At 49.6% G+C, this 21,272-nt stretch overlaps 1 protein-coding gene and 18 non-coding genes across 68 annotated transcripts in view; all 19 read right to left on the minus strand.

Moving 5' to 3' along the window:
- LOC100894745 (uncharacterized) overlaps positions 1–21,272 on the minus strand; it is a 54,876-nt gene that overhangs the window by 24,821 nt on the left and 8,783 nt on the right. For 4 of the 50 annotated variants that reach the window (XM_078375778.1, XM_078375796.1, XM_078375777.1 and 1 more), the window contains exons 6-21: positions 20,354–20,470; positions 19,795–19,935; positions 17,099–17,238; positions 16,563–16,686; positions 15,934–16,072; positions 15,434–15,574; positions 14,369–14,507; positions 13,202–13,360; positions 11,471–11,611; positions 10,979–11,119; positions 9,122–9,254; positions 7,990–8,122; positions 6,868–6,998; positions 5,761–5,891; positions 3,950–4,063; positions 1,254–1,383 (exon numbers count right to left, since the gene is read on the minus strand). In XM_078375778.1, coding sequence (XP_078231904.1) covers positions 11,597–11,611; positions 13,202–13,360; positions 14,369–14,507; positions 15,434–15,574; positions 15,934–16,072; positions 16,563–16,596 — 627 coding nt within the window. In that variant the 5' untranslated portion in view covers positions 16,597–16,686; positions 17,099–17,238; positions 19,795–19,935; positions 20,354–20,470 and the 3' untranslated portion in view covers positions 1,254–1,383; positions 3,950–4,063; positions 5,761–5,891; ... (3 more) ...; positions 10,979–11,119; positions 11,471–11,596. Of the gene's footprint in view, positions 1–123; positions 287–1,253; positions 1,567–3,949; positions 4,064–5,760; positions 5,892–6,867; positions 6,999–7,989; positions 8,123–9,121; positions 9,255–10,978; positions 11,120–11,470; positions 11,612–13,201; positions 13,361–14,368; positions 14,508–15,433; positions 15,575–15,933; positions 16,073–16,545; positions 16,687–17,098; positions 17,239–19,794; positions 19,936–20,353; positions 20,471–21,272 lie in introns of all 50 variants that reach the window. The other 46 variants (XM_078375806.1, XM_078375805.1, XM_078375819.1 and 43 more) reach the window with 18 other exon arrangements.
- LOC118155060 (small nucleolar RNA SNORD116) lies at positions 1,275–1,366 on the minus strand. Its single transcript, XR_004745290.1, has one exon. It is a non-coding gene; the product is annotated as a small nucleolar RNA SNORD116 (small nucleolar RNA).
- Positions 3,792–3,883, minus strand: LOC118155058 (small nucleolar RNA SNORD116). The gene has a single exon (XR_004745288.1). It is a non-coding gene; the product is annotated as a small nucleolar RNA SNORD116 (small nucleolar RNA).
- Positions 5,607–5,698, minus strand: LOC118155057 (small nucleolar RNA SNORD116). The gene has a single exon (XR_004745287.2). It is a non-coding gene; the product is annotated as a small nucleolar RNA SNORD116 (small nucleolar RNA).
- Positions 6,715–6,806, minus strand: LOC118155055 (small nucleolar RNA SNORD116). The gene has a single exon (XR_004745285.2). It is a non-coding gene; the product is annotated as a small nucleolar RNA SNORD116 (small nucleolar RNA).
- LOC118155062 (small nucleolar RNA SNORD116) lies at positions 7,837–7,928 on the minus strand. Its single transcript, XR_004745292.2, has one exon. It is a non-coding gene; the product is annotated as a small nucleolar RNA SNORD116 (small nucleolar RNA).
- LOC118155061 (small nucleolar RNA SNORD116) lies at positions 8,968–9,059 on the minus strand. The gene has a single exon (XR_004745291.2). It is a non-coding gene; the product is annotated as a small nucleolar RNA SNORD116 (small nucleolar RNA).
- LOC118155059 (small nucleolar RNA SNORD116) lies at positions 10,067–10,158 on the minus strand. Its single transcript, XR_004745289.1, has one exon. It is a non-coding gene; the product is annotated as a small nucleolar RNA SNORD116 (small nucleolar RNA).
- On the minus strand, positions 10,346–10,437 carry LOC118155107 (small nucleolar RNA SNORD116). The gene has a single exon (XR_004745332.1). It is a non-coding gene; the product is annotated as a small nucleolar RNA SNORD116 (small nucleolar RNA).
- LOC118155079 (small nucleolar RNA SNORD116) lies at positions 11,272–11,366 on the minus strand. The gene has a single exon (XR_004745309.1). It is a non-coding gene; the product is annotated as a small nucleolar RNA SNORD116 (small nucleolar RNA).
- LOC118155087 (small nucleolar RNA SNORD116) lies at positions 11,763–11,856 on the minus strand. The gene has a single exon (XR_004745317.1). It is a non-coding gene; the product is annotated as a small nucleolar RNA SNORD116 (small nucleolar RNA).
- Positions 13,049–13,141, minus strand: LOC118155104 (small nucleolar RNA SNORD116). The gene has a single exon (XR_004745329.1). It is a non-coding gene; the product is annotated as a small nucleolar RNA SNORD116 (small nucleolar RNA).
- Positions 14,031–14,125, minus strand: LOC118155096 (small nucleolar RNA SNORD116). The gene has a single exon (XR_004745323.1). It is a non-coding gene; the product is annotated as a small nucleolar RNA SNORD116 (small nucleolar RNA).
- On the minus strand, positions 15,101–15,195 carry LOC118155085 (small nucleolar RNA SNORD116). The gene has a single exon (XR_004745315.1). It is a non-coding gene; the product is annotated as a small nucleolar RNA SNORD116 (small nucleolar RNA).
- Positions 15,658–15,753, minus strand: LOC118155088 (small nucleolar RNA SNORD116). Its single transcript, XR_004745318.1, has one exon. It is a non-coding gene; the product is annotated as a small nucleolar RNA SNORD116 (small nucleolar RNA).
- On the minus strand, positions 16,218–16,312 carry LOC118155081 (small nucleolar RNA SNORD116). The gene has a single exon (XR_004745311.1). It is a non-coding gene; the product is annotated as a small nucleolar RNA SNORD116 (small nucleolar RNA).
- LOC118155090 (small nucleolar RNA SNORD116) lies at positions 16,832–16,926 on the minus strand. Its single transcript, XR_004745320.1, has one exon. It is a non-coding gene; the product is annotated as a small nucleolar RNA SNORD116 (small nucleolar RNA).
- LOC118155089 (small nucleolar RNA SNORD116) lies at positions 19,462–19,557 on the minus strand. Its single transcript, XR_004745319.1, has one exon. It is a non-coding gene; the product is annotated as a small nucleolar RNA SNORD116 (small nucleolar RNA).
- On the minus strand, positions 20,019–20,114 carry LOC118155084 (small nucleolar RNA SNORD116). Its single transcript, XR_004745314.1, has one exon. It is a non-coding gene; the product is annotated as a small nucleolar RNA SNORD116 (small nucleolar RNA).

Here is a 21,272-nt window from a genome sequence, read left to right on the forward strand (position 1 = left end):
TGAGTGGTTAAATATTCTGTGACTTGAGAGTGAGAGAAAATGGCATCACTGAGTACAGTCACACAAACACTGACCCCAATTCAAGGTCACACGGATCACTGACATGCATATTTGGTCCCTTACTAAAATACGAAGAGGCCGTGTTGCAGACTGTATTTGTGTATCTTCTAAAGCCAGAAGAGGCAAAAACCATGAAGACATATTAGAACCCCAACAGTATAGGAAAATGACAAGTCTTCCTTCTATGCAACTCCACACTCTCTTCCATATGGGGTCTGTATCTGCGCTGGAAGCATATCAAATCAAAGTCCACATTTAAACAGAAAAGGTATATGCACTAACAAAAATAAAACGTAAAATTTCTTGTAGGATCCTCCTGGCCCCAGGAGGGGGACCTTGCTTTTTCTCTTATTCTGACCAGTGGCTGAGTACAGCTGTGCGAGTTAGAAGAGTAATGACACACAGAGTCATGCGCTCCTCCACCACTGTGTTAGTTATTGATGTGGTTGGTAAAATGGAAGATGGAGGGGCTCTGCAGAGAGATGGCTAGGGAGCCCACAGCCACAGCCCTCCAAACTGGGGAGTCTTCTGTGGCTGCAGAAGCAGCGACTCCAAGTCCCACCTGTTGGAGTCAGGAATGGAGGAAAAAAAAGGAAAATCAGACAGAGCCACTTTCCTCAAACTAGCTGGGGCTCCTGGTGGCCTGCGGTGGCAGCAGTGGCAAAAGCCAGTCAGGATCCACCCGGCAAGGTGAAGGGGCAGCAGAGGTGGGAGATACGGTGTGGAGCACAGGTCGGGCCAGGCGGAGCGTGCTTCACTTGCTTATGCAGGCATTCACCTTGGAGGACCAAAAAAGGGTCTTTCAGGTTCTCTCCAGTGAATATATGCACACCCTATTATTTACCAAGGTTTATGGCCAGTGGCCTGGCCATCTTGGGTGATATGCCTAGCATTCACTGGGAACATTATGTGGACAATATTCTACTAAATTCCACAAATTAAAGTCTTCTGAAGAACCCAACTTCCTCTGAGGGATGAGGGACTGCAGAGCTAGAACAAGACCCACAGAGACGGGCTGCCAGCTGACTCTTCCCGCTCCACCTGCACACTCACTTGCTCCTGCATACAGTATGTGCACTACCCTGTCCTCACAGAGAGAAGTCCCTCACACAAGGAATCTCCTGTACACAGGAGCCTGGACAAACCCCGATGCAACCTGCGTCAACGAATGGAAGTTGTCCCTCTTTATCTACCTGCTGTTGTAGCAACGTGCTGGACCTCAGCTCGACAAGGATGACGGTATAGAGTTTTCACTCATTTTGTTCAGCTTTCCAAGGAATGCAGGTATAAAAGTCATCATTGATCCATGCACAGTCTTTGTACCTGCAAAGATGGGATATCAGGATTTTGGGAAATGGACATTTACCGTCCTGAGGGATCCACCAGCACCTGGAGAAGCCACACCACATGTGCCACACATGGCCTGGGGCTCCCTGACATCTCCAGGCATCTCCCATGACAAAGATCATCCATCACAGCCTCTGGCCTTCTTCCATGCCAGACCACCTAGGAATTAGAGGCAAAACAGGTATGCTTGAGAAAGGGAAGCAGGTACACAGATCTCAAGGGCCACATCATTCATTCCACTGTGGTTCATCCTGTATCTACTTCCCACAAGCTACTACAGAAGGAACCAGAAGCACTATAATTGGTGGGTGTGGTCTGGTTGAGTAACACCTAAGTTTTGCCGGCAGTCATAAATTACAAGATACAAACAAACCCACTGCTTCAGGCAATTTAAAAAAAACTACAAACCTCTGTAGGTCTGCATTGTTTCTGACGAAGGACTGGTATTCCAAGAACCTTTGCCAATAATCAAAGAACATGTTTCAAAGGCTCACTGATCCAAGATTGGGCAGAACAGCAGAGTAAGACTGGGGAACTTAATCTGCACTGCAAACCACAGGAAGCAGAACTTACAGAGAAGAAACATGCTCTGCTGAAGAAACAAATTAATCTCTTAAGAGAAATCCTTGCACTTAGAACCTGAATGATGGTTTCATGGAAACTCTACATGGCATGCATGAGGCTTCCTGTGTAAGAGAAAAGTTTGCCTGTGAATATCTGCTGGGCATAAAGAGTCTAATGGGAGCCCTGCAGATATAGAAAATTACCCGACACCGCCTTAATACTGGACCTAAGTCCACATGATATATTCTAATTTTGTGCTCTCCCTGTCACACAGCACCTGGCAGTGAATCCTGCAATAAGATTTAGATAGAAAACTGACTTTGCCCTTAGGCAGGAGGTCAACACTACTCCAAACCTGACCTCTAATGGCCTTCTTGTTATAGGGCCCCAAAGGACGTATCCACAGAGGCCAGACAGTGCCACTCAAACAATGGAAATTCCAGTAGTACATGGACAGCAGAATGACCCAGAGTTAGCACTGCAGAGAGTACAAGTACAACTAAGGACACAAAATATCTAAAAAAGACCTCCTGGAAAAGTTTCCAGATCACTGAGATTAGCACAGGATGGAGAGACTAACACCAGACTCAATATGTAGGCGAGAACAGGGCCACCTACGTACATAAATATACTTTGGTTCTGCTGCTCTTCACTTGAGCTACCACCCATACCACTGTTAAATCACCATGCGTTGTAATCCTAGCACTTTGGGAGGCCGAGGTGGGTGAGGTCGAGATGGAGACCACCCTGGCCAACATGGTAAAAACCTGTCTCTACTAAAAAAAAATACAAAAATTAGCTGGGCATGGTGGCACGTGCCTGTAGTCCCAGCTACTCGGGAGGCTGAGGCAGGAGAATCACTTGAACCTGGGAGGCGGAGGTTGCAGCGAGCCGAGATCGTGCCACTGCACTCCAACATGGCGCCAGGCAAGAGAGCGAAACTCTTTGTCTCAAAAGAAAAAAAAAATCACTACACATAATGTTTGGATAACCACAACTTTTTTTTTTTCTGATATTGGCAGAAAAGACTCCAACAAAATGTGCCCTGGAGAAAAACATGTGACTGGGGATATAAGAAAGACTGTCAGGAAACAAAAGCAATCTGCTGAAAAGCCCTTCCATGCAGACATCGGATCACATTCCATTCCCAGCACCCCAAGGCCAACATGGCATTTGTGATGTAAAGTATACCATGTGAAACAGAATTACAAATGTCGGGTCGCCATCCCTGTGTTAGGGCACCAGGTCAGTACATGCAAGGTGCTTTCTTATTCCCACCTGCAGTACTCATCACCAGACATGGGATCTTAATTTCTCTCTGGGGACACACAAATCACAAATGGAGCCAAGTACAGGGTACTTTCCAGAAAGAAAATCAGGATCAGCCACCTCCTCACAACTGACTGCCACTGCTGCTACAAAAACACCATGGGCACTAAAAAGTCCTCAGCCATGAAAAAAACATGAGCTGAAGAACAGCACAGGTGTGGCCTTGGGCTCTCTTCCCAACCACGAGGACCGTCTACCTCCGGGGAAAAAGGGAACCCAGAGCCAGGAATCAAGGACAAACCTGGCCAATCAGAGGTGGGTTCTGGCTAACTCTTCTGTGCCACCTGCACGTTCACGTAGTCCTGCAGTGTATATGCTACCCCAGCCTCACAGAGAGAAGTCCTTCGCACAAGAAGTCTCCTGCATGCAGGAGCGCCAACTGCCCTGTGACTCCCCTTGATCCAAAGTAGACCTGGATGGATAGTTTACTGTGACCCGCATCAACTAATGCCAGTTGTCCCTCCCTCTCTAGCCCGTTGGAGCAGTGTGCTGGACCTCAGCTCGATGAGGATGACGGTATAGAGTTTTCACTCATTTTGTTCAGCTTTCCAAGGAATGCAGGTATTGAGGTCATCATCGATCCATGCACAGTCTTTATCCCTGAAAAGAAGGAACATCAGGAGCTTTTGGAAAATGGACGTTTACCAACCTGAGGGATCCACCAGCATCCAAAGGAGACCACATTCCACATGTCAAGGGGCTCCCTGCCATCTCTAAGGCTCTCCCAAGATGAAGACTGTCCTTTCTTCCATGGCCATAACACCTGGGAAGTGCAGAGGAAAAACAGGTGTGCTTCAGAAAGGCAGGCAGGCACACACGTCAAGAGGCTTATGCATTTGACTCACTGTGGTGTATCCCATATGCACTTCCCACAGGCTACTCCTCTTCTGAGATGGGTATATGGGTCCACCCAGGATCGAACACACCAGGCCTGTGTTAATTTTGAAGGTACCATCAAGCTACAGAGCCCAAAGTGTAAGAACTCTTTCAACACCACCCGTTTTCCACCACTGACTCAAAAGCCCTTCTCTTCACCAGCAGGGAAGACACAGACCGCAGGGCTATTTAAATAAGGAGAGTTTTGGGGAAAAACTCTTCTACAGCACAAAAGGCAACTTTCCTTCAGTCTTGAAGAATTTTCGCCCTAGGCTGCTTTAACACTTTTCACAGTGAGAAAAACATTCAGTAACAATTCAAAGTCCGCCCCAGCGTCTTCCTTGCAGGTCCAGCTCAGGGACCCCAAGGAGCACCAGACACACTGAATCCCACAGGGCTTCTGAGGCACTGTGGCTGAGAGCACCACACATTTTAAGGCACTTGCCTGTGAACATGGCCACACGGTTTGAAACCTACGCATCACTGCCTATGGACACTACATAGCCCCATCCTACGTCAAGAAGACTACTTAACAAAGAAGACTGCTGGGGAGAACTAGGAGGAATTAGAAAATAGCCTAACATCACGAGCCACTAAGGTATTTAAGCACAGAGACCATCCTGGACCACATTTCCGAGTAGAGGTCACCAGGATATGGGAAGATACCCTCATAATTAGGCACGTTGACTGCATCGAGGTGCCTGAGGGGTTCAGAGGCTAAGAATTCCCAACAAAGGATGGGTAGAAACCCTGGGTTGATATAAGCTCAAACGCCTGAGGGATACAAGCATCTCTTTGGAAGGTGTGAAACAGACCTTCCAAAGTCAGTCTGATGAGTTGCAGAAGGATGTGGATCTGCAATCACATTCCTGTCCCAGCACCCTGAGGTCATCATGAAATAAAACATGGGTACCCTACAATGCCCAAAAGAGGCTCACAGTCGTTACTACACAACCCACATGGAATGCTGTCCAGTAAACGCACATGGAGACCTCTTCCCTTCCCACTGCCAGGACCCCTCCGGGTTGCGAGACTTCGGTTTCCTGCTATGGACATAAAAGTTGAACACGGGCTCCTCTTCAGAAAGCAAATTAGCATCTCCATCCTCCTGAGGACTGCCTGTCCCCGATACTACCCAAACACCATGGGAACTCCCAAGTCTCCGAATGGGGATGAAAGTGCACTATAGAAGTGCCCAGGAGTATTTTGCTGTCTTCCTCTGGGGAGTGCAGGAGCCGAGGGGTGTGAATCAAGGACACACATAGCAGCACAGAGGGAAGTGCTTCCCCCAAGCCGTGTCTCAACCACAGAAGTCCAAAATGCCCAGCTACTCCACTTCCTGCCAAGACGACCCTGTCCCAAGCGTTGATGCAGCCCGTGTCAGCACACGGCTGTTGTCCCTCTCTCTAGCCTATCATGAGCAGTGTGCCGGACCTCAGTTCGACGAGGATGACGGTATAGAGTGTTCACTCATTTTGTTCAGCTTTCCAAGGAATGTATATACGGAAGTCATCATCGATCCATGCACATTATTCATGCCCACACATGAGGAAACTCAGGGTGCTTTGGGATGGAATCGCTTACACTCAGGAGGGTTTCAACAGGATCTGAGAGTCCGCACCATGAGTGTCCAGGGGCTTCCTGCCATCTCCAAGGATCACATGAGATGACAATCATTCTTCCTGACATGAGCCTGCCTTTTATATCAACACCACCTGCGAAGTACAGCAGAAACACAAGCGTGCATCAGAAATGCAGACAGGTGCACAGGTCTTGAGATTCACGTCATACATCTGCTATCTGCCTGCCTATGGCCTCCTCTATTCATGGACACAGAAATGCATGGACACTCAGATGCTCATCTCGGGCCTGAGGGCCCTCAGAATGCTCCATCCCACTAAGGAGCACTGACATTGAGCATGCCTCTCAACACCCTTGCTTCAACACCTGAAATGCTGCTTACAAAAGTCTTGGGCCCCTGAACCTCTAAAGAGGAAGCCACTGACCTAAATCTGGTTTGGGATCATCCAGAGACTCAGTGCCTGACAGTCTAGGTTGGACCAGAAGTCCACCTAGTCATGCAATACACACATCCTCATATCACACAGGATATGACTTGGGCATGCAGGCAAAGAGGTTGTGCTGGGTGCTAGGAACTACAATGTCTCTGCCAAGGACAAAATGAGCTGACCAATGAGAACGGTGTGGACCTGTACTCTTCCCACAACCAGAGGATCTGTCTTCCTCTGGGAATCCAGAGCTTAGACTCAAGGACAGACATGGTCACTAGAGACAGGCTACCCACAAACTCTCCCCACGCAACCTGCCATTCACCTAGTTTTTCAGACGGTGTATGAGTTATCCCACCCTGGGAGACGGAAGTCCTTCAACCAAGGACTTTTCTGTGCATCGGAGCTCCTACTTCCCTAGGACTTCCATTTGCCCAAAGGGACCCTATCCTAAGCCTGGATGGACGTGCAACCCATACCAACAAACAGATACTGGCCCTCTCTGTCTAGCCCATTACAATAACGTGCTGGACCTCAGTTCAACGAGGATGACGGTATAGAGTTTTCACTCATTTTGTTCAGCTTTCCAAGGAATGTATATACGGAAGTCATCATCGATCCACGCACATTATTCATGCCCACACATGAGGAAACTCAGGGTGTTCTGAAATGGAATACTTACATTCAGGAGGGTTTCAACAGCCTCTGAAGGATTCCACGCCATGTGGACCAGGAGCTTCCTGCCATCTCCAAGGACAACATGAGATGACAATCATTCCTCATGACATGAGCCTGCCTTTCACAGCAACAACACTGTGAAGTGCAGAGGAAACACAGGCGAGCTTCAGAAAGGCAGACAGGTGCACAGGTCATGAGGGCCATGTCATCCAGCCCCCTGCGATACATCTATTATCTGCCTGTCTGCGGCCTTCTCTCGTTCATGGATGCAGAAATGCATGGACACGGAGACCCCTCCCTCAGGCTCGAGGGCCCTTAGAGTGCACTATCCCACTAAAGAGCACTGACATTGAGCGTGCCTCTCAACATTGCTGCTTCAACACCTGCAAAGCAGCTTACACAGCCTTGGAGCCCTGAACACCTAAAGAGGAAGCCACTAACTTAAAACAGGTTTAGAATAACCCAGAGATTCAATGCCTGACAGCCCCAGCTTGGAGTGTACCATGACCTATTCATGCAATACAGAAATTCTCATAACATACTGGATAGGACACGTGCATGAAGGAAGGAGGCTTTGCTGGGTTCCTGGAGCTACAATGTTCTCCGCCAAGAACAAAATGAGTGAGCTAACCAATGAGAATGGTGTAGTCTTGTGCTCTCCTACCAACCCGAGAATCTGGGAATCCAGAGCTTAAACCCAAGGACAGACTTGGCCTCCAGAGGCAGGCTACCCACAAACTCTCCCCAGGCGACCTGCTATTCACCTGGTTTTTCAGACAGTACATGAGTGATCCTGTCCTGGGAGACAGACGTCCTTCAAACAAGGAATTTCCTGTGCATGGGAGCTCCCACTTCACTGTGACTTCCATTTGTCCAACAGAACCCCATTCTAAACCTGATGGACCCCTTGGTGCAACCCATACCAACAAACAGATACTGGCCCTCTCTGTCTAGCCCATTACAATAACATGCTGGACCTCAGTTCGAGGAGGATGACGGTATAGAGTTTTCACTTATTTTGTTCAGCTTTCCAAGAAATGTATACACGGAAGTCATCATGGATCCACATACAGGTTTCATCCTGCAAATGAGGAAACTCAGGGTGCTTTCAGATGGAATCACTTACATTCAGGAGGGTTTCAACAGCCTCTGAAGGATTCCACACCACATGTGGCCAGGGACTTCTTGCCATCTCCAAGAGTCTCACAAGATGAGGATCATTCCTCATGACACAAGGCGGCCTTTAATGCCAACACCACCTGCAAAATGTACAAGAAACACAGCAGTGCTTCAGAAAGGCAGACATATCCACAGGTAACAAGGGCCATGTCCTCCACACCCTGCAATACATCTGCTATCTGCCTGTCTATGGCCTCCCCTGTTTGTGGACACAGAAATGCATGGACACAAGGATGCTCGTCTGGGGGCCGGGTGCCTTCAGAGCACCTCATCCCACTCAACAGCATGTTCGGCAACCTCTCCACATTGTAGCTTCAATACAAGTAATGGTGCTCACAAAAGGCTCAGGGTCCTCGATGCCTGATGAGGAAGATTTTAACCTGTGTCAGTTTTAAGATAAACCAGAGACTTCCTGGGTATGAGAACCAGCTTGGAGCAGGAACTCACTTGTTAATGCAATGTACACGTCCCCACAACACATGGGATACTACATGGGCACACAGGCTACATAGACTACTCCCAGTGACCACAACTCTAATGTCTTCAACGGAGGACACAGTTAGCCAATGAATAACAAACATGTGGCCCTGTACGCTCCTCTATACCAGACAGATCTTTCTTCCTCTGGGGACCTGGGAAGCCAAGGCAAGGTCTCAGGGACAAACTGGCAATCAAAGGCAGGCTACTGGCTAACTCTTCCTAGACCTTGTGGACATTCACCTAGTCCTGCAGACGGTGCACGTGTTACACCCTCCCTGACAAAGTCCTTCAAACCAGTCATTTCCTAATGTGGGAGCCACAACTCTCCTGTGATCCCACTGACCCCTAAAACACCCGAGGCTAAGCCTGAACAGACTCCTCGGTGGCCCGTGTCAACAAACAGATGTTGGCCCTCTCTGCCTAGCCTCGGGTGGAGTAGTGTGCTGGACCTCAGTTCGACGAGGATGACGGTACAGAGTGTTCACTCATTTTGTTCAGCTTTCCAAGGAATGTATATATGGAAGTCATCATCGATCCACACACATTAATCATGCCTGCAAATGAGGAAACTCAGGGTGGTTTGGGATGGAATCACGTACACTCAGGAGGAGTTCAACAGCCTCTGAAGGAGTCCACACCATGTGTGGCCAGGGGTTTCCTGCCATTGCCAAGGACTGTACAAGATGACAATCATTCCTCATGACATTAACCTGCCTTTTACACCAACAACACCTGCGAAGTGAAGAGGAAACACAGGCGAGCTTCAGAAAGGCAGACAGGAGCACAGGTCACGAGGGCCACGTCATCCAGCCCCCTGTGATACATCTGCTATCTCCCTGTCTATGGCCTCCCCTGTTCACACACCTACAAATGCATGGACACGGGGATGCTTGTCTCAGGCCCAAGGGCCCTCAGAGTGCTCCATCCTGCTAAGGAGCACGGACACCTGCAGGGCCACGTACAAAACCCTTGGGGCTCTGAACCCCTAAAGAGGAAGCCACTAACTAAATCAGGTTTGGGATCACCCATAGCCTCATTGCCTGACAGCCCCAGCTTGGAGCAGAAGCCTGCCTAGCCATGGAATACACACATCCTCATAACATATGGGATACGACACGGGTGTGCAGGCAAAGAGGCTGTGCTGGGTGCCTGGAAGTACAATGTTCTCCTCCAAGGACAAAATGAGCTAACCAATGAGAATGGTGTAGCCTTGTGCTCGCCCCACAACCCAAGAATCTGTCTTCCTCCGGGAATCCAGAGCTTAGACTCAAGGACAAACTTGGTCTCCAGGGGTGGGCTAGCCACAAACTCTCCCCATAAAACCTGCTATTCACCGAGTTTTTCAGACATGGGTGAGTTTTTGCACCCTGGGAGACAGAAGTCCTTCAAACAAGGAATTTCCTGTGCACGGGAGCTCCCACTTCCCTGTGACTTCCATTTGCCCAAAGCGACCCCATTCTAAACCTGATGAACCCTCTGGTGCAACCCATATCAACAAAGAGATGCTGGCCCTCTCTGTCTAGCCCCTGCTGGAGTAATGTGCTGGATCTCAGTTCGACTAGAATGACAGTATAGAGTTTTCACTCATTTTGTTCAGCTTTCCAAGGAATGGATATATGGAAGTCAGCATCGATCCACACACAATCTTCACAGAAAGAAGGGGTCACACAAGGGATCTCCTGAGCATAGGAACCCTACTCCCCTGGGGCTTTCCCTTACCAAAAGAGAACCCCATCCTAAGCCTGGACAGACCTGTTGATTCAACCCACATCAATCAGTGGGAGATGGACCTCAGTCTCCAGCCCCTGTTGAAGCAGTGTGCTGGGCCTCAGTTTGAAGAGGATGACAGTATAGTGGTTTCACTGATTTTGTTTAGTTTACCAAAGAATCCGTGTATGGAAGTCATCATTGATCCATGCAGAGTCCTCATACCAGCAAAAATGGAACATTGGGGCATTTGAACACTTTCCATCCCAAGGTATCCACTAGCTTGAAGGAGACAATGCTACTACACACTCGCCATCACCAGGGATCTCCCAAGATCAAGATCATCCCTTGTGGTCACTGCCCTTCCTCCCATAACAACGCCACCTGAGAAGTGTAGGAGTAACATAGGTGTGCTTGAGAAAGGCAGTCAGGTGCATAGGTGGCAAGGGTCATGTCATTTGTCCTGCTGTTCTGTATCTACCTCCCATGGGCCACCCCTCTTTCTGCACATGTGCATGGGTATGCCCAGACATGAAGGATGAGGCAGGCATGAATTTTGAAGGTACCATCAAACTGGAGAGCACTAAGCGTGAAGAACACTCTCAACACCAACTACTGCCACACCTCTGACTCGAAAGCCCTTCTCGTGGTCATCAGAGAAGATAAAGGCCATGGAGATACTTTAATGAGGACAGTGGGTCTCAGAAATTTGAAAGACACTTTTGCATGTAGGGCAGAGAAATGCTTACCGTCCTCAGCCACCCACCAGCACAGAGCGCACTGCAGATGTCAGGACACACTGAATCAAGGACCCAACGCAGGCTCTGTTGGTCAGAAGAATTGCCCATCTTCCTTGCCAGCAAGCAGCAGAGCTCTCATGACGGCTGCTTCTGAGAAGTGTAAAGAAATCAAAGGCATGCATGAGAAATGGCCCAAGTCAACTGGTCACCACTGGACAAGGTGGAAGATGTCCCTCACTCCTATAGTTCCTGGGGGAGGCGATGTCCCTCACTCCTACAGTCCCCAGGAGAGGCAATGTGCTGGACCTCAGTTCCGATGAGAGCGACGGTATGAGTTCTCACTCATTTTGTTCAGCTTTTCCAAGGAATGTTTTTTTGGAGGACTCATCATCGATCCAGGCACATTTGAAGAGGCAGGACGTTTGACCACAGGCTGGGCAGTGCCTGTCTTGGAAATGTGAAAGATGCCCTCACTTAGCACAAGGGCAGAGGAAGGCTTACCGTCCTGAGCCACCTGCCAGCATGAGGTGCACCATGGATACCAGGCCACACTGACTCCCCAACTCCATGGGGACTCTGTTGCTCAGAAGAATTGACCATCTGTTGTGGCAGCACGTGGCGGGCCTCTCAAGGCAACTGCCCCTGAGAAGTGCAGAGATAACACATGCACGTTTGAGGAACTAGCCCCGGTCCACTGGTCACGTCAATGTCAGTCTTTCCCAAGGGGCAACTCATACACCTCTTTCTTCACCTTGTCCCTCACTCCCACAGTCCCCAGGGGAGGCAATGTGCTGGACCTCAGTTCCGATGAGAGCGACGGTATGAGTTTTCACTCATTTTGTTCAGCTTTTCCAAGGAATGTTTTTTGGAGGGCTCATCATCGATCCAGGCACAAGAGGTAACCGCTTCCTATGCAAAAGGCAGCTTTCCTTTGGCCTTGAAGCATTTTCACCCCTGGGGTCCTTCATACTCTTCCCATCCAGAAACATGTAAAAATCACAAATCAACCTCCACGTGCAGTATACAGGGGCAGCCCAGGGACCCAGAAGAGAAACAGGCATTCTGAATCCTACAAGACTTCTGAGGTGCTGCAGCTAAGAAAACCAGATCTTACAGCACTTGCCTGTGAACATAACATCAGCGTCCAAAACCTATCCAGCATTGGCTTACAGACGGTAGCCCTGTCCTACCACCCAACTACTATTTCCCAAAGAACACTGCTGTGAAAAAACTAGGAGGAATTTGAAAAAACACTAATATCAGGAGACACTGAGTTATATAAGCAAAGACGCCTTCCCTGTTCGCATTTCAAAGCAGAAGTCACCACGACATGGGGAGTGACCTACTCTTATAAACCCCAACTGCATCAAGGTGTCTGTCAAAGGCAAATGACATCAGGCTTCCCAAGCAAACCATCCTAAGAAGATCACGAAATGGACCATGGGCACCCTACAATGTCCAAAAGAGGCTCACAGTCAAGCGCCACGACCCACATGGAATGATGGCCAGGAAAGGCATGTACAGACCTCTCCCTTTCCCATAGCCAGTACCCTTCTGGGGCCATGGAATTTGGAATTCCTCCTACAGATATACAGGTTCACTGTGGAGAGCTTCCCTAGCCTCCTCTCCAGAGAGCAAATCAGGATTGCCACCAGCTTCAAGATGGCCAGCCCTTGATGCCACCCAAACACTACAGTAAGTCCGATGTCCCCAGCCGCAAGTTAAAGAGAGCTGAAAAAGTGCCCAGGAATGGTATTGTGCTGTCTCCTCATGCGGAAGAAACTGTCTTTCTCTGGGGATGATGAGGTATGAATCAAGGATAGACCCAGCCATGCAGTGGTGGGCAACTGGATACTGCCTTCCTGTGGCAGCTGTAAGTCCACCTTCTCCTGCACACTGGCAGGATGCTACCCCACCTTCTCATGGGGAAGTCCTTCAACAAACACTCATCCAGGGCAGTACAAAACACCCAGCTACTCAGCTTCGCTGAAAGACAACTACATCCTAAGCCTTGGTGCAGCCCATGACAACAAACAGATCTTGTCCTGCTAAATGAAACCCCTGATGGAGAAGCACGCCGGACCTCAGGTTGATGACGACGATGGTACTGAGTTTTCACTCATTTTGTTCACCTTTCCAAAAAAATGTATATATGTTAGTCACCATCAATCCACACAGTCTTTGTCCCTGCAAGTGAGGAAAATCAGAATGTTTTCAGAAGAAATGACTTACATTCAGGAGAAATCCAAAAGGCTCTGAAGGAGCCCAGACCATATATCCAGGGGGCCCATGGCATCTCCAAAGATTACACAAGATGAAGACCATCCTTCTTGAACAAGGGCCTTCCTTCCAAGCCAATGCAACCAGGGAGGCGCAGATGAAGTGAGCGTGCTTCAGAAAGATAGAAAGGTACACAGGTCAGGAGGGCCATGTCATCCAGACCTCCGTGGTACATATGAAAACTGCCTGTCTATGGCTTCACATGTTCGTGTACACAGAAACACTTATACAGAGTTGCACATGTGGATTCTGGGTACCCTGGGAGTGCATCATGCCACTAAAGAGCATGGACATACATAGAGCATCCCAGTCAACACCATGGTTTCAACATGTGCAATGTTCACACCAAAGACTTGGTGGCCTGGATGCTGAAAGCCGAAAACGTGTACAACTACTCAGTTCAGGATAAGATAGAGATGACAAGCCAGTCAGCCCAAGACTGGAACAAAAGCAAAAACATTCATGAAATCTGTACTTCCTCAACATGAAAAAAATAAACGTTGGTGAAAGGCTGTGACTGGTGACCGGAACCTGGCTAAAAACCAATTGCACAAGAAAACAAAACCTAACATTAAGGGTGAAACCAACGTCATACCAAGAAGAATAAGACTAGAAAAAGTAATGGGCTGCCAAAGTATGATTCACAAATACTTTACGATAAAGAATTTTACTACGGTCAAAATGTCCACAAGAATTGAATGCCAATGCCTGGGTAGTGAAGTCTAATGTGAGGTGGAAAAGTGATGCACGAACCACAATAAGCCAAAGTGGGCAACGTGCTGGACCTCAGTTCCGACGAGAGTGCCAGTATGAGCTTTCACTCATTTTGTTCAGCTTTTCCAAGGAATGTTTTTTTGTAGGACTCATCATCGATCCAAGCACATTTGAAGACGTAGGACATTTGACACCGCAGGCTGGGCAGTGGGTGAGCTGATGACCTCAAAGACCTTTGGTACCCTGCAAAACCCAGAGCTGTACCACTGAGCAATCGGCACAGACCATCCTCTCTAGGCCAGAAATCTGCCATGCCATTAGTGGGCTACTGAGAAACAGCTCCCTGTGGGTCTTAAAAATCCCACAGACACCCTGACTCAGCAAGAGGGGTGAAGGAATGCTTACCATCCGGGCCACCCACCAGCACCAGGACCACTGTGGAAGCCAGGCCTCACTGAAACCAGGACTCCACGTGGCCTTTGTTGTTTGGAGGAATTGACCATCTTCTTTCCAACAGGTGCTGTGCCTCCCACAGCAACTGCCCCTGAGAAGTGTAAAGAAATCAAATGCACGCTGAAGAAATAAGTCCAGGTTCACTGGTCACCACTTCAATACCACTCTTTCCTATGGAGCAACTCACATGCCTGCTTCTCCTGGGCCTCCAGGCTTATCTCCATCTCCATGAATGTACCTGACTATGCCACTCTGAAGCATGTGTGGCTGGTACGTACGTCCCCATTGCTGCGTGTTATCTGCCCATGGCTGTGTAAGACTGTGTGTGTGTGTGTGTGTGTCACAACACCACAGTGGGTGGTTATAGTCTGCAGCCTCCAGACCAAGGTCTGTGGGTGTCAGCCTGACCCTCGCACTCACTGTGGTCTGCCCTCAATGACCCCTGCTAGCTGAGCTGTCATCTGCCAGAAAAATCCATGGAAAGCCCATCACTGCCAAATGACAGCCCCAGACCACTGATGACATGCATGTCCATGTGAGCCCTCTATTGCCGTTTCTCTGGAATACCTTCCTGCCCAGGCCTCTGCTACCACACCATGAGCATCTCACAGCTCAGGGGTAAAGAAATAACTGCCAGGGTGGCAGCGGGGCCTGTGACCAACCTGGGAAGGAGTGGGTTGTGCTGGACCTCAGTTCCGATGAGAGCGACGGTATGAGTTTTCACTCATTTTGTTCAGCTTTTCCAAGGAATGTTTTTATGGGGGACTCATCATTGATCCAAGCACATTCAAAGAGGCAGGACATTTTACACTGCAGGCTGGGCAGTAGGTGAGCCGAAGACCTTAAAGACCTTCGGTACCTGGTAGAACCCAGAGCTGGGCCACTAAGAAATGGGCACAGACTGTTCACTTTAGGAGTGGAACTCACCATGCCATTAGTGGCCTCCTGACAAACAGCTCTTTGTGGGACTCAGAAATCTGAAAGAAACCTCTGCATGCAGGGAAGAGAGATGCTTACCGTCCTGAGCCAGCTGCCATCATGGGGTGCACTGCAGATGTCAGGCCATGCCGCATCAAGAACTCAACGCGGCCTCTGTTGGTCAGAAGAACTGCCCATCTTCCTTGCCAGCAAGCAATGGACCTGTCACGACAACTGCTCCTGAGAAGTGTAAAGAAATCAAATATGCGCCTGAGAAATGGGCCCAGGTCCAATGATCAGCACTTAATTCTCTTCAATGTGCTGGACCTCAGTTCCGATGAGAGCGACGGTATGAGTTTTCACTCATTTTGTTCAGCTTTTCCAAGGAATGTTTTTTTGGGAGGACTCATCATTGATCCAAGCACATTGGAAGAGGCAGGGCATATGGCACGACAGGCGACAGGCTGGGCAGTGGGCAAGCCCATGACCTTAAAGACCTCGGCCGTGCCCTTAATGGCCTGCTTAGGAACTGCTCCTTGTGGGTCTCAAAAATCCAAAAGACACCCAGCACTCATGATGAGGGTCAGAGGAATGCTTACCATATTGAGTTGTCCACCAGCATGGGGTGCACCATGGAGGCCAGGCCACACCAAAACCAGGACTCGGTGGGGCCTTCATTGCTTGGAAGAATTAACCATCTTCCTTGCCAGTAGACAGGGCCTTCCACAGCAACTGCTCCTGACAAGTGTAAATAAATCAAATGCATTCTTGAGGAAACATACTCAGGCCCACTGGTCACCACTGGACACCCTGGGTGGCAGAACCTATGGGAATCAGTGAAGCTGTCCCTCCCTCCTACATTCCCCGGGGGAGGCAATGTGCTGGACCTCAGTTCCGATGAGAGCGACGGTATGAGTTTTCACTCATTTTGTTCAGCTTTTCCAAGGAATGTTTTTTTATAGGACTCATCATCGATCCAAGCACATTTAAAGAGACAGAACGTTTGACACCACAGGCTGGGCAGTGGGCAAGCCGATGACTTTAAAGACCTTCGGCACCCTGTGGGACCCAGAGCTATGCCACCGAGCAATGGGCACAGATCGTTCACTTTAGGAGTGGAGCTTGCCATGCCATTTGAGAAACAGTTCCTTGCAGGTCATGGAAATCACAAAGACACCCCACTTAGCACATGGGGGAAAAGGAATCATTACCATCCTGAGCCACACACCAGCATGGGGGGCACTGTAGATGTCAGGACACATGGAATCAAGGACTCAACATGGCCTCTGTTGGTCAGAAGAATTGCCCAACTTCCTTGCCAGCAAGCGGTGGACTTCTCATGACAATGTGTCCTGAGAAGTGTAAAGAAATCAAACAGATGCATCAGAAAGGGGCCCAGGTACACTGGTCACCACTGGACACTCTGGGTGGTGGAACCTATGTGAATCAGTGGAAGCTGTCCCCCACTCCTACAGTTCCGGGGGGAGGCAATGTGCTGGACCTCAGTTCCGATGAGAGCGACGGTATGAGCTTTCACTCATTTTGTTCAGCTTTTCCAAGGAATGTTTTTTTATAGGACTCATCATCGATCCGAGCACATTCAAAGAGGCAGGACGTTTAACACCACAGGCTGGGCGGTGGGTGAGCCGATAACCTTAAAGACCTCGACCATGCCCTTAATGGCCTGCTGAGGAACTGCTCCTTGTGAGTCTCAGAAACCCAAAAGACACTCTAACTCATCATGAGGGGCAGAGGAATGCTTACCGTATTGAGCTGTCCACCAGCACGGGGTGCACTGTGGCTGCTAGGTCACACCAAATCCAGGACTCCATGGGGCCTGCATTGCTTGGAAAAATCGACTATCTTCCTTGCCAGCAGACTGCAGGCCCCCATGGCAAGTGCCCCTGAGAAGTGTAAAGAAACCAAATTAATGCTTGAGAAACGAGCCCAGGTCCACTGGTCACCACTCCAATGTCATTCTTTCTCACAGAACAACTCGCAGGCTTGCTTTTCATTAATCTCCATCACCATGAATATACCCGACCTGTGTCACTCTGTGGAAGCATCTGTGACCGAAGTGACAGAATGCACTCACTGCCGAATCTATCTGCCTGTGGCTGTGCATGCCTGTGTTTGTATCTGTGTGAGTGAGAGGAAGTGTTGTCTGTGTATGTATCTCTCCCTCATGCATATGTGTTTACCACCACCACAGGGGCAGTCATAGTCTGCAGCCTCCAGAGCTGAACGCCCCCACAACCCAGAGGCTCAAGGCCCAGGCCTTTAATCAGCAGGATGTAAACTTTGACCTCGAGGCCATGCAAACACAGGCCGGAGGTTCCTTCTCTATCAGCCACCACCCCTGGGATGAGCACACACTCCTCTTCATGGGCCATGCACTGTCGTGACCAGACACTCTCTGGTCACCATCTCAGGTGAGGTGCACATAGTGGAAAACGAGTCACGACCACTGCTGGGTAGGGTTGCCTTAGCAAACTCCAGCACATTGGTCTGAAACTTGACATCAAGGCCAGCAGTGGTCTTCCTAACCAGGCAAACCACCTCAAAACACGGGCTTTCTCCCCTCCACTCAGTTCATGTGCCCAAGCTGTGCCCTCAGGACACCCAAAGAGACTGGCTGCTTCTCCAATGGGAGGTTTCTGCCTGACCCCCCACCCGACACCCAAGAACCAGGTTGACAGGACACATCGCCTGTCATCAGTCTTGCGGTGGACACATCTACAGCACTTCTCTGCACTGACCTCTGAGGTGACATCCCCTCACACAGCCAACCACACTGCACTGCCACCCACCACAATGCCTACAAGTCAACACTGCCTCAACACCACTGGGTCTACATGCACGTGTCTCCTACGTGAGTTACAAGCCATAGAACCACCAATCCTTTCCAGCTCTCCTAAGTCAACCATGTGCCCTTAAAAGTGGCATGCCTGTCCTGGCTACCCTGAGACATCAAAACAGTTAAGGGAACTGAAATGCTTCATCATGCCTACAGTGTAGCAGAATCCAACACTGGAACACTACCAACATGCAGAGGCATGGAGGCATCCCAAGTCAGAGAGACTCTGTGGCCAATGCCCCTGGGACTGCACACGTGCTGCCCGGAACACATGCCGACCTCCGTGGATGGCCCCAAGCATGACTGCAGCCCACTAGAGTCCTGGGCCAGGGCTAGCACCAGACCACATTTCCTCTGGATGCCTTTGGAATGGAAATTGATTTCCAAGTGGCAAAGAGGAACCAGAGCAGTATATGCTCACATGAATTGCAGCAGGTGGGGCTGCCGGAAAATGTGGGCCAGGAGACCATTTCCAGGAAGATGTGTACAACAGTGGAGCCCACTACTCTGCTTGGAAGACCAGAAGTGATCCAGGGCTATGGACACTACCACAACACTCACTTGCTCAGAGACAAGCCCTCAAAGACCCACCATGGCTGACCTGTGGTCCACCAGAGAAATCCGTGGAAAGCCCATCACCGCCAAATGGTAGCCTGAGACCACTGATGACATGCCTGTCCACAGGAACCCTCTACTGCCTTTTCTCTGGGGTACTGTCCTGCCCAGGACTTGGCCACTGTAACATGGACATCTCATGACTAGGGATGTGAAAAAGTCTATGCCAGGGGGCACCTGTGACCAACCCCGGAAGGAGGGCTACAGAGGATTTAACTGTCTGCACCAACATCCATTGCTCTGCACTCTCCACCATCACCTTGGAACTCCCCTGTCATCAGCAAATGGAAAATGATGACCAAGGTCTGCCTGAAGCCTGGGCCTCGTGCTCTCCGCAGTAGGGGAATCGGAACGCGGTCCTGTGCGCAGATGCCCACCGTGAGGTTTGGGACTCCCTTCCTGGGAGTCCACCAAGCCAAGGTCAGCCATACACTGCCCTAGGTCGAGACATCTCTGCCTATTTCCACGGCCACCAAGACACCACGAAGTAGCCGGTCATCCCCACAACTTTCCCATCAGTCTATGTTCCACAGAGAGAATGTTCCTAATGTCTATGATGGGAGACTTGGAGCTGTAAACGCCCTGGGTGGTGGAACTCTGGGGACTAGTGGAAACTGTCCCTCACTCTTACAGTCCCTGCAGGAGGCAATGTGCTGGACCTCAGTTCCGATGAGAGCGACGGTATGAGTTCTCACTCATTTTGTTCAGCTTTTCCAAGGAATGTTTTTTGTGGAGGACTCATCATCGATCCAAGCACATTTCAAAAGGCAGGATGTTGAACATCACAGGCTGGCAGTGTGTAAGCCAATAACCTTAAAGACCTTTGGCACCCTGTGGAACCCACAGTCGTGCCACTGAGCAATGGGCACGGACCATTAACTCAGGAAGTGGAACTTGCCATGGCATTAGTGGCCTGCTGAGATACAGCTCTTTGCAGGTCTCAGAAATTTGAAAGACACCTCTGAACGCAGGGCAGAGAAACGCTTACCATCCTGAGCCACCCACCAGCACGGGGTGCACTGTAGATGTCAGGCCACACCGAATCAAGAACTCAATGCAGCCTCTGTTGGTGAGAAGAATCGATCATCTTCCTTGCCAGCAAGCAATGGACCTGTCACGACAACTGCTCCTGAGAAGTGTAAAGAAATCAAATATGTGCCTCAGAAATGGGCCCAGGTCCAATGATCAGCACTTAATTCTCTTCAATGTGCTGGACCTCAGTTCCGATGAGAGCGACGGTATGAGTTTTCACTCATTTTGTTCAGCTTTTCCAAGGAATGTTTTTTTTGGAGGACTCATCATCGATCCAAGCACATTTGAAGAGGCAGGACATTTGACAAACAGGCAGGGCAGTGGGTGAGCCGATGACCTTACTGACCTTTGGCACCCTGCGAAACCATAGCTATGCCACTGAGTAATGGTCACAGACTGTTCACTTTAGGAGTGGAACTACCATACCATCAGTGGTCTCCTGAGAAACAGCTCACTAGTGTCATGGAAACCCAAAAGATATCCTCACTCATCACAAGGGGCAGAGGAATGCTTACCGTCCTGAGCCACCTGCCAGCACAAGGTTCACCATGGATGCCAGGCCACACTGACTCCACAGAAGAATCGATCACGTGTCATGCCATCAAGCAGCAGGCCTCTCGAGGCAACTGCCCCTGAAAAAGTGTAAGGATATCAAATGCATGCTTGAGGAATGAGCCCAAGTCCATTGGTCACATCAATGTCATTCTTTCCCAAGGGGCAATTCGTACACCTGCTTCTCCTTGGACTCCATGACTGACTTCCATCTCCATGAATATACCTTGCACATGTCACTCTGTGGACACCTGTAAGTGCATGTGACTGAACGACTGCACACACCTGTTGCTGCATCTATTTGCCTGTGGCTGTATACAAGTGAGAGTCTCTGTGTGGGTGTGTGTCCCCCTTATGCACACGTTTGTCCCATCATAGTCTGCAGCCTCCAGACATGAATCAACCCACAAAAATCAAAGGCTCAAGGCTCCCACCTTCAATCAATAGGATGTGAACTTTGACCTTGGGGCCATGGGAAAAGAGGTCCAATGACCTCGTATTACAACCACCACCTCTGGCACAAGCACATGCTCTTTCTCACGGGGCATATGATGTTGTGACCAGACACTATCTCTGGCACCTAATGAGGTGAGGTGCACCTGAAGGAAAACCAACCACCACCAAAGCTGGAGGGCACCTTTGCAGAGCCAGCACGTCACTCTGAAACACAAGGCCAGAGGTGGTCTTCCCAACCTAGGGAAAGGACCTTAAGACCCATGCTTCCTTCCACTCAATCCTTGTGCCCTCATTGTGCCCTCTGGACACCCAAAGAAAACAGCTGCCTTTCCACAAGGACATCTTCGCCTGAACCACCACGACAGGACACACAGGCTGTCATCATCCTTGCACTGGACACATCCACAGTTTCCCTGCACTGACCTT

This window comes from Callithrix jacchus, chromosome 6, assembly GCF_049354715.1.
Source record: "Callithrix jacchus isolate 240 chromosome 6, calJac240_pri, whole genome shotgun sequence".
NCBI lineage: Eukaryota > Metazoa > Chordata > Mammalia > Primates > Cebidae > Callithrix > Callithrix jacchus.